The 20,693-nt window shown below is 38.0% G+C and overlaps 2 protein-coding genes across 2 annotated transcripts in view; one reads left to right on the top strand and one right to left on the bottom strand.

Moving 5' to 3' along the window:
- Positions 1 to 9,044, bottom strand: part of MAGT1 (magnesium transporter 1) — a 56,623-nt gene extending 47,579 nt beyond the window's left edge. Inside the window, exon 1 of the mRNA XM_059050755.2 lies at positions 8,770 to 9,044. Within this exon, the coding sequence (XP_058906738.2) occupies positions 8,770 to 8,949 (180 nt within the window). The 5' untranslated portion in view covers positions 8,950 to 9,044. The remainder of the gene's footprint in view (positions 1 to 8,769) is intronic.
- A 5,349-nt stretch (positions 9,045 to 14,393) lies between these two features.
- On the top strand, positions 14,394 to 18,718 carry COX7B (cytochrome c oxidase subunit 7B). Its single transcript, XM_059050771.2, has 3 exons — positions 14,394 to 14,525; positions 17,102 to 17,226; positions 18,517 to 18,718. The coding sequence occupies exons 1-3, from the start codon at positions 14,486 to 14,488 to the stop codon at positions 18,592 to 18,594; spliced, it is 243 nt and encodes an 80-aa protein (XP_058906754.1). The 5' UTR covers positions 14,394 to 14,485; the 3' UTR covers positions 18,595 to 18,718.
- The last annotated feature ends 1,975 nt before the right edge of the window (positions 18,719 to 20,693 follow it).

The following is a 20,693-nucleotide window of genomic DNA, read 5'->3' as shown; positions in this document are numbered from 1 at the left end:
TTAGAAATGAAAAAGGAGATGTAACAACTGACTCTGCAGAAATACAAAAGATTATTAGAGATTACTATAAGCAACTCTATGGCAATAAAATGGACAACCTGGAAGAAATGGACAAATTCTTAGAAATGCACAACCTGCCAAGACTGAACCAGGAAGAAATAGAAAACATGAACAGACCAATCACAAGCACTGAAATTGAAACTGTGATTAAAAATCTTCCAACAAACAAAAGCCCAGGACCAGATGGCTTCACAGGCGAATTCTATCAAACATTTAGAGAAGAGCTAACACCTATCCTTCTGAAACTCTTCCAAAAGATAGCAGAGGTAGGAACACTCCCAAACTCATTCTACGAGGCCACCATCACCCTGATACCAAAACCAGACAAAGACGTCACAAAGAAAGAAAACTATAGGCCAATATCACTGATGAACATAGATGCAAAAATCCTCAACAAAATACTAGCAAACAGAATCCAACAGCACATTAAAAGGATCATACACCATGATCAAGTGGGGTTTATTCCAGGGATGCAAGGATTCTTCAATATACGCAAATCAATCAACGTGATACACCATATCAACAAACTGAAGGAGAAAAACCATATGATCATCTCAATAGATGCAGAGAAAGCTTTTGACAAAATTCAACACCCATTTATGATAAAAACCCTGCAGAAAGTAGGCATAGAGGGAACTTTCCTCAATATAATAAAGGCAATATATGACAAACCCACAGCCAGCATTGTTCTCAATGGTGAAAAACTGAAACCATTTCCACTAAGATCAGGAACAAGACAAGGTTGCCCACTCTCACCACTCTTATTCAACATAGTTTTGGAAGTTCTAGCCACAGCAATTAGAGAAAATAAAGAAATAAAAGGAATCCAAATAGGAAAAGAAGAAGTAAAGCTGTCACTGTTTGCAGATGACATGATACTATATATAGAGAATACTAAGGATGCTACCAGAAAACTACTAGAACTAATCAATGAATTTGGTAAAGTAGCAGGATACAAAGTTAATGCACAGAAATCTCTGGCATTCTTATACACTAATGATGAAAAATCTGAGAATGAAATTAAGAAAACACTCCCATTTACCATTGCAACAAAAAGAATAAAATATCTAGGAATAAACCTACCTAAGGAGACAAAAGACTTGTATGCAGAAAACTATAAGACACTGATGAAAGAAATTAAAGATGATACAAATAGGTGGAGAAATATACCATGTTCTTGGATTGGAAGAATCAACATAGTGAAAATGACTGTATTACCCAAAGCAATATACAGATTCAATGCAATCCCTATCAAATTGCCACTGGCATTTTTTACAGAACTAGAAAAAAGAATTTCACAATTTGTATGGAAACACAAAAGACCCCGAATAGCCAAAGCAATCTTGAGAACGAAAAATGGAGCTGGAGGAATCAGGCTCCCTGACTTCAGACTATACTACAAGGCCACAGTAATCAAGACAGTATGGTACTGGCACAAAAACAGAAATATAGATCAATGGAACAGGATAGAAAGCCCAGAGATAAACCCACACACATATGGTCACCTTATCTTTGATAAAGGAGGCAAGAATATACATTGGAGAAAAGACAGCCTCTTCAATAAGTGGTGCTGGGAAAACTGGACAGCTACCTGTAGAAGTATGAAATTAGAACACTCCCTAACACCATACACAAAAATAAACTCAAAATGGGTTAAAGACCTAAATGTAAGGCCAGACACTATCAAACTCTTAGAGGAAAACATAGGCAGAACACTCTATGACATCAATCACAGCAAGATCCTTTTTGACCCATCTCCTAGAGAAATGGAAATAAAAACAAAAATAAACAAATGGGATCTAATGAAACTTAAAAGCTTTTGCACATCAAAGGATACCATAAACAAGACCAAAAGACAACCCTCAGAATGGGAGAAAATATTTGCAAATGAAGCAACTGACAAAGGATTAATATCCAAAATTTATAAGCAACTCATGCAGCTCAATAACAAAAAAACAAACAGCCCAATCCAAAAATGGGCAGAAGAACTAAATAGACATTTCTCCAAAGAAGATATACAGATAGCCAACAAACACATGAAAGAATGCTCAACATCATTAATCATTAGAGAAATGCAAATCAAAACTACAATGAGATATCATCTCACACCGGCCAGATTGGCCATCATCAAAAACTCTAGAAACAATAAATGCTGGAGAGGGTGTGGAGAAAAGGGAACACTCTTGCACTGCTGGTGGGAATGTAAAATGATACAGCCACTATGGAGAACAGTATGGAGGTTCCTTAAAAAACTACAAATAGAACTACCATATGACCCAGCAATCCCACTACTGGGCATATACCCTGAGAAAACCATAATTCAAAAAGAGTCATGTACCAAAATGTTTATTGCAGCTCTATTTACGATAGCCAGGACATGGAAGCAACCTAAGTGTCCATCAACAGATGAATGGATAAGGAAGATGTGGCACATATATACAATGGAATATTACTCAGCCATAAAAAGAAATGAAACTGAGTTATTTGTAATGAGGTGGATAGACCTGGAATCTGTCATACAGAGTGAAGTAAGTCAGAAGGACAAAAACAAATACCGTATGCTAACACATATATATGGAATCTAAAAAAAAAATGTCATGAAGAGATTAGTGGTAGGAGGGAGTAAAACACAGACCTACTAGAGCATGGACTTGAGGATATGGGGAGGGGGAAGGGTAAGCTGTGACGATGTGAGAGAGTGGCAGGGACATATACACACTACCAAATGTAAATTAGATAGCTAGTGGGAAGCTACAGCATAGCACAGGGAGTTCACCTCTGTACTTAGTGACCACCTAGAGGGGTGGGATAGGGAGGGTGGGAGGGAGGGTGACAAAAGAGGGAAGAGTTATGGGAACATATGTATATGTATAACTGATTCACTTTGTTGTAAAGGAGAAACTAACCCACTATTGTAAAACAGTTATACTCAAATAAAGATGGTAAAAAAAAAAAAAAAAAAAAAAAAAAAAAAAAAAAAAAAAAAACAATAGGCATTTTCCCATTCTACTGATAAGGAAAATGAGACTCAGAGTAACTTGCTAAAGATCACTTGGGTTGCATTAACATACATGATCTTTAAAATTTTACACAATTTTTTGAAAACTGAGAAAACGGGAGGAAAACTATCTGCCACCCTAGCATTATTAAGACCATTTTTTTTTTTTTTTTTTTTTTTTTTTGCGATACGCGGGCCTCTCACTGTTGTGGCCTCTCCCGTTGTGGAGCACAGCCTCCGGACGCGCAGGCTCAGCGGCCATGGTTCACGGGCCCAGCCGCTCCGCGGCATGTGGGATCTTCCCAGACCGGGGCACGAACCCGTGTCTCCTGCATCGGCAGGCGGATTCTCAACCACTGCGCCACCAGGGAAGCCCTAAGACCATTTTTAATGTTTCAGTATGCTTTGTGCATTCACCCTTTTCTAGGGAATTCCCTGGCACTCTGGTGGTTTGGACTCAGGGCTTTCATTCACAGGGCCCGGGTTCAATCCCTGGTCGAGGAACTAAGATCCCACAAGCCACACAGTGTGGCCAAAAAAAAAGAAAAAAAAAAGACACTCTTTTCCATATTCCATATTATTTTTCTATAACAGATTCCCAGAAGTAGATCAAGAAATATGGATAATTTTTTACAAGTGAAGGATTGTCAATTATTATTTTTAAAAATATTTATTTATTTTTGCTGTACGGTGTCTTAGCTGCAGCATGCAGGATCTTCCTTACATCATGTGGGATCTTTAGTTGTGGCATGCGGACTCTTAGTTGCAGTATGCATGCGGGATCTAGTTCCCCTACCAGGGATCGAACTCAGGCCCCCTCCATTGGGAGCTCAGAGTCTTACCCATTGGACCACCAGGGAAGTCTTGAAATATGGATAATTTTGTCAAAGACCATGCCTTTTCATTTTTATCATGCTGCCTCCCTAAAATGACACCAATTGCAAGAATAAGCAACTTTCTTTCTACCAGAGGGGGAAATAATTCACCATAAAAATAAAATAAGTCACTGCAAAATAAGCCTTTGTGGTCTAGCAGAGAGCATACGCTTTGGAGTCAGATAAGGAGTAGAATCCCAGCTCAGCCTCTACAGCTGTGCGTCTTTAGGCAAACCCCCAACGTCTCTCTTGCTCAGTGTCAGTTTCCTCACCTTTCAAAAAGGGCTAATACTCTGCAGGGTTATTGTGAGGATTAGAGATAAAGCATGTAAACCATAGTGCATGACATGTAGAAGGCACTGAATAAATATTAAAGAATAAGTCAATGTTCCAGTGAAAACACTGTTACGAGTGTAAGTAATCCGATAAGTAGGGTAGCATTCCATTTAACAACAGACAACTATGAAGAACTTGAGTGATTTTTTATTATATTCATTTAGGAGAGGTGTCTTTATTTGTTTTTCTTCTCTATTTTTTAAAATAAATTTATTTATTTTATTTATTTATTTTTGGCTGCTTTGGGTCTTCATTGCTGCATGCAGGCTTTCTCTAGTTGTGGCGAGCAGGGGCTACTCTCCATTGCGGTGCTTGGGTTTCTCATTTCGGTGGTTTCTCTTGTTGTGGAGCACGGGCTCTAGGCACGCAGGCTCAGGAGTTGCGGCTCTCAGGCTCTAGAGCTCAGGCTCAGTGGTTGTGGTGCACGGGCTTAGTTGCTCCACGGCATGTGGGATCTTCCCGGACCAGGGCTCAAACCTGTGTCCCCTGCATTGGCAGGGAGATTCTTAACCACTGCGCCTCCAGGGAAGCCTCTCTATTTTTTTTTTTTTTTTGTGGTATGCGGGCCTCTCACTGTTGTGGCCTCTCCTGTTGTGGAGCACAGGCTTTGGACGCGCAGGCTCAGCGGCCATGGCTCACGGGCCCAGCAGCTCCGTGGCATGTGGGATCCTCCTGGACCGGGGCACGAACCCGTGTCCCCTGCATCGGCAGGCAGACTCTCAACCACTGCGCCACCAGGGAAGCCCTATTTTTTTTTAATTTAAGTGTAGTTGATTTACAATTTTGTGCTAAGTATTGCTGTATAGCAAAGGGACTCAGTTATGCAGGAGAGGTGTCTTTTTAAACAGAATACTTAGATTATAAGATCATACATTATCCTACCATTTAAAGCCAAATCTACTATGGTGGATAGACCTGGGATTTTTTTTAAAATAATGTTTTCAAAAATTGACCAAAAAAGTAAGTGTTTTGCAACAGAACGCGTATATTTTTAAACTGTCTCTAAGTAGTATCACAGTGATCTCATTATTAAAAAGTCCAAAACATGCTCAGTTACAGGGGAAAGGTATAAAAATGAAACAAACTTTACTAGCCTCTATTTATTCCTTGTTTACTAAAGAGAAAATCCAATTTTAGATTGTGAAACCTAAACAAACCTGCAAGTGAAAGAACAGATTCCTGACTTTATATGCACACAGTTAATTAATTAATTAGATGTTTATTGACAGATACTGCTAGGTGTGAAAAAAATTAATTTAAAAGTGTCTGTATTCATAACCAATATTTTATAATAACTGTAAATGGAGTATAATCTTTAAAAATGGTGAATCACCATGTTGTACATTTGAAACTCATAAAATATTGTAAATCAACTATAGATCAATTAAACAAAAGTGTCTGTATTCAAGATGCTCACAGTCTAATGGGAAAGACTGGTATATAAACAACGACAATACAATGGGCTGAATTCATCTCAATTCACCTGGGGGAACCAGGAAAATCTTAGTTGAGAAGGAAGGTAATGTTTGAGCTAAGACTTGAAGAGTAGGAACCCTCAGGTGAATGAGGGAGTGGGGTGAGGGAGAAGAAGGGAGATACTCCAGCAAGTATAGATACTTGCAAGAGAGTATAGAAAGATCAAGGCAGGAAATCCCTGGCAGTCCAGTGGTTAGGACTCGGCACTCTCACTGCCGAGGCAAGGGTTCAATCCCTGGTGGGAGAACTAAGATTCCACAAGCCATGTGGCCAGTAGAGGGAGGAGCTTGAATTGAGATGAGCCTGGAAAAAGCAGACCAGGGACAGACTACAGAAGTCCTTTCATACTTTGCAAAATAGGTTATTTTAACCTTTCGGTTTTCAGTTTTTTACCTTAGCATCTCTGGCAACACTATGAAGGATGAGTTCAAGGATGACCAGTTAGGCAGTAATGGCAAGAGATTTGCAAGAGCGATAAGGGTCTTGAACCTTATGATGGGAAGGGAGTTAGAATCTGATTTCTTAAAAAAAATTTATTGAGATAAAATTCACATAACATAAAATCCACCGCGTTAACAATTTTAAAGTACATAAAACATCATTAATCATTAGAGAAATACAAATCAAAACTACAATGAGATATCATCTCACACTGTCAGAATGGCCATCATCAAAAAATCTGCAAACAATAAATGCTGGAGAGGGTGTGGAGAAAAGGGAACCCTCCTGCACTGTTGGTGGGAATGTAAATTGATACAGCCATTATGGAGAACAGTATGGAGGTTCCTTAAAAAAATAAAAATAGAACTACCATATGACCTAGCAATCCCACTACTGGGCATATACCCTGAGAAATCCATAATTCAAAAAGAGTCATGTACCAAAATGTTTATTGCAGCTCTATTTATGATAGCCGGGACATGGAAGCAAGCTAAATGCCCGTCGACAGATGAATGGATAAAGAAGATGTGGCACATATATACAATGGAATATTACTCAGCTATAAAAAGAAACGAAATGAAGTTATTTGTAGTGAGGTGGATGGACCTAGAGTCTGTCATACAGAGTAAAGTAAGTCAGAAAAAGAAAAACAAATATCGTATGCTAACACATATATATGGAATCTTAAAAAAAATGGTCATGAAGAACCTAGGGGCAAGACGGGAACAAAGACACAGACCTCCTAGAGAATGGACTTGAGGACACGGTGAGGGGGAAGGGTAAGCTGTGACAAAGTGAGAGAGTCGCATGGACATATATACACTACCAAACGTAAAACAGATAGCTAGTGGGAAGCAGCCGCATAGCACAGGGAGATCAGCTCGGTGCTTTGTGACCACCTAGAGGGGTGAGATAGGGAGGGTGGGAGGGAGGAAGATGCAAGAGGGAAGAGATATGGAGACATATGTATATGTATAACTGATTCACTTTCGTATAAAGCAGAAACTAACACACCATTGTAAAGCAATTATACTCCAATAAAGATGTTTAAAAATAAAAAATAAAGTACATAATTCATTGCTGATTCCTTTTGAAAGTAATCTATCCCCTGCTAGGCTCTTCTGCTTCTAGTTTAGTGAGAGGTCCAATGAATAAATAATTTAATTGGTAGAAATACTAGTTTTTAACATTTTTCACTGTTTTATTAAAAAACAGTAAGTGGTGGTTGTAGAAATTTAGACAATACCAACATATAAGGTAAAAAGTTAGTGTTCCCCTAATGAACAATCCCAACTACCCAGAAACATCCACTGTTGTATACTCTTACAAAGGTTTCTCTCTATATATACATACACATATATATATTTTAACATAAAAGGCCTCTAGAATATAAAACTGTGTATTGCTCTACATCTTGTTTTCCACGTAAAAATGGCTTGGAACCCTCTTGAAAAAGCACATAGATTTCTAGTTCCAGTGTATGAGCCTGCTCATTTCACCATTACTTTGAAAATTGTATAATTTTAATTTTACTTTTTGCCAATCTATTAAGTAACTCGTTTTAATATGCTAGCTTATTTTATTCTTATGGAATAGTACACATATTCGAAAACAGAGAAGGTAGGTTCTCTTAAATTCAGCTCAAGTTGACAAGCATTGGAGATGTTTAAATGGCATTTTAAAAGTGCCTGTACAGATATTGTGTACTAGAAGGAGGCACGGAATGTACAGGAAATAGCATAAGACTGACTGACGTAGGATTTCAGTCCTTGTTCTGCAACAGTTAACTGTGTAAGTTTAGGACTTGGGTTTCCTCATTTATAAAATTAGAGAGCATAAAGAACTGCTAGTAATCTGTAAAGCTCTAAGAGCATACGGCTCTACACATGTTTCAAAACAACAATGTTAAAATTCCTCAGCTTGGATTGCTTAATGGTGAGTAAAGAATACTGTATCTCCTCCACTTGCCAAAGTCAGTAAGTTCCACGAGGAATTTAGTTTTGTTCACTTATATACACTAAGCTCCTCACAACAGCACCTGGCACGCTTGATATTTGGTAAATCATTGAAAATGGTTTAAGAGCTTCACTCTGGTAACTTGCTTTGAATCAATTATTTGGACAATGAAATAAATTTGGCATAGCTCCGCTCTTCTGTTTACTCCTCTCATTCCTGAAGTGAAAATGCTACAAAATATATAGTTCTCACACATCTAAAAAGGAGTTACATCTACTGACAGAAGAAAGACTCAGATATTCTACCCCTGGGACCTAAAGTCGAACTTCCCGCCACCACCTGATGGGGTCCATACTCAAAGAAGTGTCAAAACTCGTAGCCATGTACATCCACAGGCCTATAGAAGCCAGCTTGTCACCTACCCCACCCCACTCTCAGACTCTACAGTCCCAGAAGACACGGTATTACAGTTTCTTCCCTCGCGAACCCCACAATTCCAAAAACGGCGGAATTGGAGCCACCAAAGACACAGAATCGGCGGGGAAAAGGGATCGGGAAAGACAAAACGGACCCTCTCAAGCCCCACTCGTTGGGAGAAGCCCGTGTTGCTGGAAACATTGTCCTCACCTCCTTCTTTCTCTGGGCAGAAGCTGAGGGAATCCCGTAAACGAGCAGCAGTGCCACCGCCACGGTCGCAGAGACACACCAAAGCCACCAACGCGCTGCCATTTTCGCTTCTCTCCTTCCTAGAAGGGAAACTTTCCTGGGGCTGGGTCTGAGGGTTGGGCGTGAGAACAGGCAAACCATCCCCCTCGCGCCTCCTCATTGGTCCAGCTCAGCCCTGCCCGTAGTCCCCTCACATTACGTCAGGGCGCTGTACAGCCAGACGCCCGCTAAAAGACGGTTCACTTCTAATTGGTCTCTGTTAGCCAGTAGAAAAATGACAATCTGGAGGTTTTACATTGGTCCGCTAAAGATAAGGGACCACCCCTTTCATTAAACGTAAAGATGGCGGGCTTAGCGGACATTCAAATACGCGTGCGCAGTTGTGAAGCATTGCGGCTTTTCAGCGTCCAAAATGGCTTAAGGTTGTTACAACAGAAACTTTTTTCCGGAGACTCTTTAGGACTCTTTGAACACCTCTTTCGTGTAATATTCTAGAACAATTGGACCTAGCCACGTGATTGATAGGAGCTATCCAAGTCCCTTATTTGGCCTCCAAAGTATTTCAAATTTAAAAAAAAAGAAAAGGAAGTTGGGGCTTCCCTGGTGGCACAGTGGTTAAGAATCCACCTGCCAATGCAGGGGACATGGGTTCGAGCCCTGGCCGGGGAAGATCCCACATGCCGTGGAGCAACTAAGCCCGTGTGCCACAACTACTGAGCCTGAGCTCTAGAACCCGCAAGCCACAACTGCTGAGCCCACATGCCACAACTACTGAAGCCTGTGCACTTTAGAGCCTGTGCCCTGCAACAAGAAAAGCCAGGACAATGAGAAGACCGCGCCCCGCAGTGAAGAGTAGCTCCAGCTCACCGCAGCTAGCGAAAAGCCCGCACACAGCAAGGAAGACCCAACACAGCCAAAAAAAAAAGTAAAAGCAGGAAAGCAAAAACAATGTTACTGAGGGATATTTTTTGAAGTGAATGAACAAGAGCTTGTTGAATACCTTGTGTGTCCCAGGAACTGTGCCACATGTGCTGAACACAGCGGACATCAAAAGCTATATTCTAAAGTGTTTATTCATGGCAAACCTTTAGGTTTATTAGGTAGGCACCAACAAGGACTTAAATTTCTGTTATAGACAGCAAATATTTTTTTTAACTTGTCATTATTTTGTTGGAGGGATGGACGCAACACTAAGGTTGTAAGAAAGCACTTCTGTCTTTTTAAAGTTTTTGTGTCATAATCGGTTTTCTTAAATAACCAATTCCCTTATCTAAAAAATAATAAAAATCCTACATAGCAGAACTTTCCACTTATTTGGCCCAGTTCTGTTTATCATTGTGGGTTGTAAAACTGGGATAATAGAGAAGAATAATATACTCAAGAGGAAAAACACCAACAAAACCAATTGCATGTAATTTGGATTTATTTTGATGCTGTGGAATATCATATGACCATTCTTTTAGTCCCTGCTGGGAAACACACAGAGAGGAAAATAATTTCATTAAGTTGGAGAGACAAAGAGAAGGGTATGGAAGGGAAAATAGCTGGTTCTGAAGAGATGTGATCTAGAGATATGTAAAAAATTAAAACGTTTACAGACACTCATAGTAAGAAAAATTTTTAAAAAGAACACTGAGACATGCCATATGATTCCATTTATATGACATTTTAGAAAGGTAGAGAACAGATCAGTGACTATCAGGGGCTGGAGGTGGGGAGAGGGACTGACTACAAAGGGACCACACAAGGAGATATTTTGTGAGGATACAACCTTTCTCTCCTTAATTATTGGGGTGGTTACACACTGTTTGCATTTGTCAAAACTCAGAAGACTACACTAAAAAAGAGTGAATTTTACTGCATGTAAATTTAACAAATAAAAAATTAAGGTAAGTTTTTTAAGTACACAAAAATCTCACCTATCATTTTGGCAAAAATCCAATACATGATGTCATTGAGTCTGTGGGGAAACAGGCACCCTCATACATTGCTGGTGGGAATGAAAAATGGAGGATAACTTAATATCTAATGTATTTATCCTTTGATTCAGCAATCCCACTTCTAGGACTCTACTCCAATAATAAGAAAATATATGCTCACAAATTTATTCATTTCAGCACTATTTGTAATTGAAATATTCTCAAAACCACCTAAATGTTCAAATATAGGAGAATGATTGAATATACTATGGTACATAAATACCATGGAGTATTTCACAGCTGTAAAGAAAAGGAATGAGGAAGAGCTCTGTAAATGATATGGATTTTCAAGCTCTATTGTTAAAGTGAAAAAAACAAGTGCAAAAGTACATACATATTATGCTACATTTGTGTAAAATAGAAGAGGAAATAAGAAAATATATATGTTTTTTTGCAAAAGGAAACACAGAAAGCTTAAATCAGAAACTAATGAAATTGGTTACCTACAGGAGGTGGAGGAAATGGAGTAGAAAAGTTATGAGAGGGAATGACACTTCTCTAAGTACACCAGTTTGTATAGTTTTGAATTTTGGAATAATGTTAATATTTTTAAAATAAAATATAAAAACAAATCATGTGGTTTTGCAAAATGAAAAAAGTTCTGGAGATGGATGGTGGTTATAGTTGTACAACAATGTGAATGTACTTAATACCACTGAACTATACACTTTAAAATGGTTAAAATGGTAAATTTTATGTTATGTATATTTTACCACAATTTTAAAAATAAGTTAAACATTTAAAAATCACATCAGTAAGAATGGGTTAAAAAACTGAAATTGAATACAAACAGAAAAAAGGGAGCACAACTATTTCAAATGAAAAACAGCCACACTAAAAAAAAATAATCTGAAAAATTTATGAACACACTACCTTGATTATGTACCATTAGTCTAAAGAAAAAACACAACTACAAGCAAATCTTAAACTCTACTAGGTATATTTGTTTTTCATAGTGATATGAGCAAAGCAATTCTGAAAATATATTGTGTATAATGTAGTATGCAAAAACACTGATGTTGAGAGCCAGGATTCTCACTGTGTAAGAAGGGAGATACAAATATGAAATGAGGGAAAGTAAAAAAGAACCTTTGGGGGTTGGACCTGACTTGGAAGTATTTGTATAAATTTATCATTCATGATATATATTCCTAGCTCTATTCACAGGAAGGACTAGAAGCAATGACATTCCAATATCAATGAGCAAACCTAGTGCCAAATCTAGGTTGCTAAATGCCATCCCTGAAAGAAATTAGGGCTCCTTAGGAAAATGGTTGATTCCAGTGCTGGGGCAGGGAAAGTAAAAGATGAGACTTGTGTCAGAAAATAACGATGTGCTCAAAAAAAAAAAAATGATGGCGACATCAAAAAAAGACATATAAGGCAGCTTGAAGGGAATCCTACTGACCACATCTGAGACTATTGAGCATTAAAATAAATCATGATAGCAATCGATTATAACCTATTGAATCCATGGATCCACACTGATAATGAACAAATAAATAGGGGAGAAGATAAAACTCCTCTTTATAGTAGAACACTCAGTATTAAATATGGAAGGAATGATAGAGTTAGAAAATCACCATTTTGCAACTTTCATACTAATAATTCTTTTAGGCAAAAATCATCAATGGATACAAAAACTAGTGGGTGGAAGTTTGATAAAGAACAGGATATATACATAATCTGAATGTATTCCTCAGGTTACTTATTAATGACAAAGGGAAAAACAGTAACTTTATACTATAGGAACTTGGAGGTCATCCTTTTGAGCAAATGATTAAAGTTGGCATTATCAGTAATGGGACAAGCTAATATTATAGGCTTCCTGATAAGATGCCCTAAGAAGACACATCTGTCATGTAGTATTCCTGTCAGAAGTGCATTAACTGAATCTAATTACGAGAAAACATCAAGCAATTATGAGAAAACATCAATCTAATTACGAGAAAACATCAAATTCCCGCAAAATTTGAGGGAAGTTTTACAAAATAACTGGCCTGTACTCTTCAAATATATTACAGAGCACAGACCTGTGGAGTCAGAAGGTCCGTTACCAGTTGTCACTTACAATTGCCTAATCTTGATTCTGCACCTCACTTCCTTCATATGTAAGCTTGAGAGTATAAAGTTTACCTTAGTAAGAAAAAAATTAGTGCCATGAAAGACAAAGAAAGGCCGAGGAACTGTTCGATTTTATGGGAGACTAAAGACATAACTTACTTGTAATGAGGTGGATGGACCTAGAGTCTGTCATACAGAGTGAAGTAAGTCTGAAAGAGAAAAACAAATACCTTATGCTAACACATATATATGAAATCTAAAAAAAAAAAGGTTCTGAAGAACCTAGGGGCAGGACAGGAATAAAGACGCAGACGTAGAGAATGGACTTGACGACATGGGGAGGGGGAAGGGTAAGCTGGGACGAAGCGAGAGAGTGGCATGGACATATATACACTACCAAATGTAAAACCGATAGCTAGTGGGAAGCAGCCGCATAACACAGGGAGATCAGCTCCGTGCTTTGTGACCACCTAGAGGGGTGGGATAAGGAGGGTGGGAGGGAGACGCAAGAGGGAGGAGACATGAGGATGTGTGTATATGTATAGCTGATTCACTTTGTTATAAAGCAGAAGCTAACACACAATTGGGGAGCAATTATACTCCAATAAAGATGTTAAAAAAAGACATAATTAAATTCAATACAGGGAACTGGATTGAATTCTGGATAGAGATATTGGGGTAATTGGTGAAATTGGAATATGAGCTGTACTGTCTCAATATTAAAATTTCTGAATTTAATAACTGTACTGTGGTTATGTAAGAGAATAGCTTACTCTTAGGAAATGAACCCTGAAGTATTAACAGGTAAAAGCACATGACGTATGCAAGTTATTCTCAAATGGTTCAGAAGAAAAGAGATGCATTTATTTATATATCTTTTATGTACATGTATTTAATCACACACACAAAGAAAACGTGGCAAAATATTACCAAGTGGTGTACCTTGGTAATGGGTGTACAGGAATTCTCCCTCCCCCAGTATTTTATTATGAGAATATCCAAATATACAGACAAAGTGAAAGAATTGTACTCTGAACATACACCGCCAAGATTCTACAATCAACAATTTGTTAAATTTGCTTTATCACATATTTATCTACATATTAAGAATTCTTTTTACTGTTCTTGCAAGTTTCCTCATAACTTTAAAACATTTCAAAATTAAAAGTTAAACGAATTAGTAGGTAGTAATAGGAAAAAATTCAAGAAATGAAGTAAGTTTGGAGGGAACAGAAAGTACTGCTAGTGTGGAGCGAGATACAAGCTCAAGCCTCTAAAACACTATGTTGAAGTTGGTGCCTTTGATGTCTCAGTCTGAGATCAATGTCTCAGCTCTCCTCTATAGAGCACTAAACCTGGCTTCGAGGCCAGGGATTCTCTCATTGTTACGTAAATATCCTGATAAGTCATTTACAAAGTATGAAACTTCGTTTCCCATAAGGCGTTTATCCTTCCGTGCTGTAAAGAAGACAAATTCTATAGGTTTTTTACAGGTCTCGCGAGATTCATCAAATCTCTTTAAAGAGCTCAGCAGGAAGCCATTTTGTTTCTCAGGGCTCTTTGCAAGGGTACTAGAGGTGAAATTGCAGGAAGTCAGCAACTGCAGTTGGCGCCGTTGTGTCTTCAGCTTCACGATGTTTCCCTTGGCCAAAAACGCACTAAGTCGTCTCGGAGGTGAGCAAAAATTGTGAGCAGATCTTTTCTGACTTTATCCATTTGTCCTCGTGGTCTTTCGTGCCCCTTCCTTCCATGTGCATCTCGACCTTATTATTCTAAATGCTCGGTCTCCCACCTCACTCCAAGTAATTGGGAAAATGTCCTTAGCATTAGCCTAATCGCTCAGCGTTTCTGTTTGGGTTCCCAGCGCTCTTTCTGTTACTGGAGTCATAACCCAGCTCTGCTTTTTTTTTTTTTTTTTTTTTTTATTCGGTAGGCTACGATTTCAAGGGAGACACTTGGTGAACACTTCTCGTTCCTTAACTTAAGTAATTCCGTAAACTTTAGCTTTGGGGACACGTTTACCCGCAAATGGAAGAGCCTGTTCTCCAATTCTTGGTTTCATTGCAGGGAGACAACCTAAATGGTAGCACTGCAGCTTTTATGTTATTTGTGGATTATTAACTAAATAATTGTCATTTTTTTCTTACCTAAAAGTTAGGCAGGTACAGGGAAATTTTGAGACCAGCATTATGTACTGAGAATGCACTAGATTGGAGAGATAAAAGTCATTTCCATACTTGATTTGCCCTGAAGGTGACCTTGAGTAACGTGAGCAGTTTTACAACGAAAGTGACCTTAAACAACTACCATTTATCTTCTTTAGCCATCTTTTTATTTTCTGTTTATGGAGTCGTTAGGAGTATTACTAGATTGTGTTCTAAACACTCAAGCACCTTTGACAATAACCAAAAAATAGTTGCCTGACTGGTTTTTCATATTCCAAAAGCCATGTCTATTATCTCTTTCACTTTGAGCATATGATTTAACCTCTCTCAACTTCATTTTCCTCCTTTGTAAAATAGGGGCTTAGTAAATAATACCTACCTCGTAGAGTTGTTGAGGATTATATGAAATTACCAATAGGTGGTAACTGAACCATTTCTTATCACAGAGAAGAGGTCTAAAGAAATCCAATTGGGTGACCTGAGTGTTGATGTCATGAGGTGTTCCAGAATTGCTTGCTTGGTAATCTTATTTTCTTTGCTTTTTGAGCAGGTAGGGCCTTGTACCTCAGGAAAGGGGTTTGGGGGTTGTTATTTTCAATGTGGCATTCACATGCTCACTTTTTAACTGCTCTAGAGCAGATTATATTGGGAAATGTTTGTAAATTTGCTCATCCCAAGTGTGACTAAAGGTGAAAAAAAACTAAGGCACTTAAGCAAAGAAACCATTAACTGGTCAAATAACTATCCCGAAATAACCCATTGTATCACATTATATCAAATAACCCATTGTATCACATAACCCATTATATTCATAAGTGCTAGTGAATGGGCAACATTGCTGTTTCTTTAATACGTTTTTCATTACATACCTTTTGAGGCTCTAAAACAATAAGGATCTGCTACTTAGATTGGAGAGGAAGAAAAAAGCAGCTGGAAATATGCATTTTCCAGTCCTGGCTCTTTCCCAAGCCCCCCAAGTACCTCCAGAGGCAGTTTGAAAACTTTCTACTAAAATAGCAGTAATAGCAAAGTTTTCATGTTGTCATTCTGCTCAGCAACTTTTACCTCTACCAAAAAAGTGGCCTTCCATGAACCTTTCTAGTTTTACCTCCTGTTACTAATTTATTTACCTTGTCCTTCAAACGTAATTTGTTTTCTAGTACACTGGGTTTTCTGTCTCTGCTTTTTTCAGATTCACCTTTCCCATGCCTACATAACCAAGTCCTACCTGCTATTCAAAGTACTTAGCTAACTTTCTGCTTCCTTGTATTATAATGGTTTGTGTCTTTGTATCTAATAGCCTGGCTACATAACCAAATCCTACCTGCTATTCAAAGTGCTTAGGTAACATTTCTACTTCCTTGTATTATAATGGTTTGTGTCTTTGTATCTAATAGCCTCCCCTAGAGTGGAAGTTACCCAAGAACAGGGTATGTGTCTTACACATTTCCATATACCCCATTTATTTTAGCATGGTGCTATATTCATTAGTCACTTTTTAAAAAAATCAAGATTACTCTAGTTTTTGGAGGTTTTGGGGTAATTTTAAGGTCATAAACATTTGGCGTGCTTTAATCATTTTGAGTTTATTTACCCCTTTATGTTGTAAGTTGTTGAGCACTGCTGAGTAAACTTTAGTGATAATCAGAGTCATAAATACTCAAATTAATGAAGTAGGAGCTAAGTTCAGAGGTTATACAAATACCAATTTGTCGTGGATGTTACTGACATCACTTTTTCTTGGGTTTTCCCCTCAACATTTTATTGTGAAAAGTTCCAGACATATCGAAAAGTTGGAAGAATTGTATAATGAATACCCATGTACCCACCACATAGATTCTACAACTAACATTTTGCTGTATTTGTTATATCACATATTTATCCATCTGTCAATCTTATTTGTGAAGCATTTCAAAGTATGCCAGTTTGCTTTTAGCTGTAATATGTTTTAACATTTTATTATACTGCATAATACTGTAGAGTTAACTTCCTTGGCTTTTGTGAGTGGCAATATCAATAACACATGTTCTCTTTTCCTGATAATTGATAGATATGCTCCCATATTCTTTTTTTTTCCCCTTTAAGTTCGAAGCATTCCGCAAACAATGGCAAGGCAGAGCCACCAGAAGCGGGCACCTGATTTCCATGACAAATATGGTAATGCTGTATTAACAAGTGGTGCCACTTTCTGTGTTGCTGTATGGGCATATGTAAGTACTGTTGATTGATAACCTGTTTTAGATGTTTTTTATTCCCATTTATCTCATGTATTCAAAATTTTTTCACACAGTATACATTTCTAGTTAGGAGAGACTTTAGAGATTTTCTAACGTAATTACCCATCTATTGCAGGAATTTCTTCCTCATCATTGAGCATTCATCTATCATCTGTTCTTAACATTTCCAATAACAAGTTGCTTAGTGGATCAAAAGGCAGTCTTTTCCATATTGTGTAGCTGGTTGAAAAGATCTTATGTTGAGTTAAAATCTGCCTCCATTTTTTTTACTCATCATTTCATTGCAATACAGAAATTCTCATCACATTTCCATGTATCAGCTGTTAGATATTAGAAGATTCCTATCATGTCTCCTGGATCTTCTCTTTCACATTAAACATTCTTAGTTCTGTTGATCATTTTTTTGTTATATGATTTCCAGGGTTTTCACCATCTTGGTCACCTTTCTTTGCTTAATCAACCTTTCTTCTATATTCTACCCTCAGAACTGAGTACAGCATTTCTGATGGATGACATATAAAGTGACTTGCTTTTTAATATTTTAGTTTTTTACATCTTCATTTACCAATCTACTTACCAGTCACTGTACTTGCTGGTTAAAAGTAGGAGTCTTGAAGTTATAATAAATATATAAACTGATTTTAAAAGATATGAAACAACCCTTGCCTTAATAATCAAAGACTTTATTAATAGGCCTTTTTCATTCTTGTTTTGATCTTCCTGAAATCAAATATATTATTAAAATAAGTGTGTGTACTTAATTGGAAGAGTAAACAGATGTTGAACAAATGTGTGATCGGGGGCACTTTTGGAAGTGAAGTGCTACTTGATGAAGGGATATTACAAAAGTCCTCTTTGGCAGTATTTAGGTAGTCGTGGTTGAGTGCAATGTTTTTGAGGATGTAGTATAGAAATGTGATATACAAATTTGAATTAATTAAATGAAATTTAAAATTTAGTTGCTGAGTCATACTAGCTACATCTTAGTTGCTCAATAGCTGTATGTAGCTAGTGGCTAACTATATTAGACAGTGCAGATATAGAACATTTCCTTCATCTCTGGAAGTTCTACTGAACAGCACTGCTCTAGAGAATTAGGACAGCAATTAGGTTTGGCTTACCTGGAGGGCACTGCATCCCAGGTGACTTTCTGTGTGTTTTTAACCTATAGTGCAGAATACCTTTGCCACTTTAGGAAATACTCTCCAAGGGAGAGTGGGCTCCGGTTTAAACATATAACTGACAGCATTTTAATTCTTACAGACAGCAACACAAATTGGAATAGAATGGAACCTGTCCCCTGTTGGCAGAGTCACCCCAAAGGAATGGAGAGAACAGTGATCATCCCAGCTGGTTTAATACTGAATTGTTTCAAAATCAACTCATAATTGATGCCAAGTAAAAGCATTATGTACCCATTAAAATATGGCGTGATTGAAGAAATAAAGTACATTTGAAAACCTCACTGTAGGTTTGTTTGTTTCTTTTGTAAATGAAACCAAGCTTGATCACTTTTTATTTATTTAACCTTTGTGTTAATGTTAAAGTCAAAACACTTGTACAACTTCTTGAATAGCTTTTCTCTATTAGGTAGTGTGAAGGGAAAGTTTGGCTGTCACCTGGGGGTCAGCTTTATAATATGCTGAAATTACAGTTTATGAGTAACTGATCACAGAGTTATTTTAGGTCATCTTTGAGTTTAAAATTTGGTGTCCATATCTTGGTTATACCTACTACTTTCAGCCTCTCATATATGTTTGTATTTGGAATTGGCATTAAGTCCTTTGTACTCCTGCCAGGAGAACTTAGGGTGTCACCAGACTCATAGGAAGGGTGGTCCTATCAAATGAACTCCTAGGATATCTGAAGACTAGCTAGCTCCTTGGCTCCCTTGGTACATTTATCTTAGAGCTCTATATTTTTCAGCATATTTATTTGAGATGTTTATGAGGTTATTAAAGAAAGGATCTGTTTTACTTAACTACTAGTGACCTCTGCTGTTGGCTTTCTGTAACTATACCAGTTTTTCTGAATTCAGTATGACATTGGATTTTATGTATAAGATATTAACTGAAGAAAATACAGTATCTACACCATGTGCTTCTTTATTTCCTCAGCCAAAGGCTCTGAAATAAGCCTCAAGTAGTGGCTTGTTAATAGTGCTCAAGCAGTAAATGAAATTTCAGTTGAGTAACCTATCTATATTGGCTAAATTAGAGATATCTAAAATTCACTTACCTGATACTGTAGGTTATCAGGTAAGTGGCTTTTAGGAATCTCCAAATTTTCCTGATGTAGATAAGGATTTATACTTAACCAAACATTTGAAGAATGTTTACTCAATAGGTGAAATACTAGAAGAATTGCTTTTATGGCAATATGTCCTGTTTTCTCATTAATGTACCAAAGCCAGTAATTTCATGACTTTTTAAAGTAGGAATAAGGATTTGAATGCCACTACAACACAGGTAGGTTGCAAGATTAGTAACTACATAGTAGTGACACTATTTGGTAAAATTTGAACACTTTATATCATATTTAGAATGTTAAAAGAGGACTAAAGTATTCAAATGCATGTAACCCTCCAACATGATTAAGCAAAATAAACGTGTCCTTAAGGAAGTTTCAATCTTCTGTTTTTGTTCCTGAGTTGGCACTGAGAATTTCTAATGACTGGGGGTAATTTTCAGTATGATTTATACCACTTCTGTCAGATAAGTAGTAATTGTCAGCTATTCTGATAGGCAAAAATAAATAGTATGACTTTTTTTTTTTTTTTTTTTTTGGTGGTACGCAGGCCTCTCACTGTTGTGGTCTCTCCCGTTGTGGAGCACAGGCTCCGGATGCGCAGGCTCAGCGGCCGTGGCTCACGGGCCCAGCAGCTCCGCAGCATGTGGGATCTTCCCGGACCGGGGCGCGAAGCCGTGTCCCCTGCATCGGCAGGCGGACTCAACCACTGCGCCACCAGGGAAGCCCTATGACTTTTTAAAAAATAAATTTATTTTTTGGCTGTTTTGGGTCTTCGTTGCCACACGTGGGCTTTCTCTAGTTGTGGGAGCTACTCTTCGTTTCAGTGCTCGTTGCAGTGTGTGGGCTTCTCATTGTGGTGGCTACTCTTGTGGAGCACGGGCTCTAGGTGTGAGGGCTTCAGTAGTTGTGGCACATGGGCTCAATAGTTGTGGCTTGCGGGCTCTAGAGTGCAGGCTCAGTAGCTCTGGTGCACAGGCTTAGTTGCTCTGCGGCATGTGGGATCTTCCCGGACCAGGGCTCGAGCCCATGTCCCCTGCATTGGCAGGAAGATTCGTAACCACTGCTCCATCAGGAAAGTCCTAGTATGACATTTTAAAATGTCTATTTGTCAGCATATGTGTTGCCTTGTGTGATAAAATCTAGTGGTGGTAGTTGGCATCTTTGAAAATACTTGCAAAACTTAGTTTTAT

Source organism: Kogia breviceps, chromosome X (assembly GCF_026419965.1).
Source record: "Kogia breviceps isolate mKogBre1 chromosome X, mKogBre1 haplotype 1, whole genome shotgun sequence".
NCBI classification, from domain to species: domain Eukaryota; kingdom Metazoa; phylum Chordata; class Mammalia; order Artiodactyla; family Physeteridae; genus Kogia; species Kogia breviceps.
Note: the sequence above shows the minus strand (reverse complement) of the source record. Positions and strands in the feature narration are given on the sequence as shown.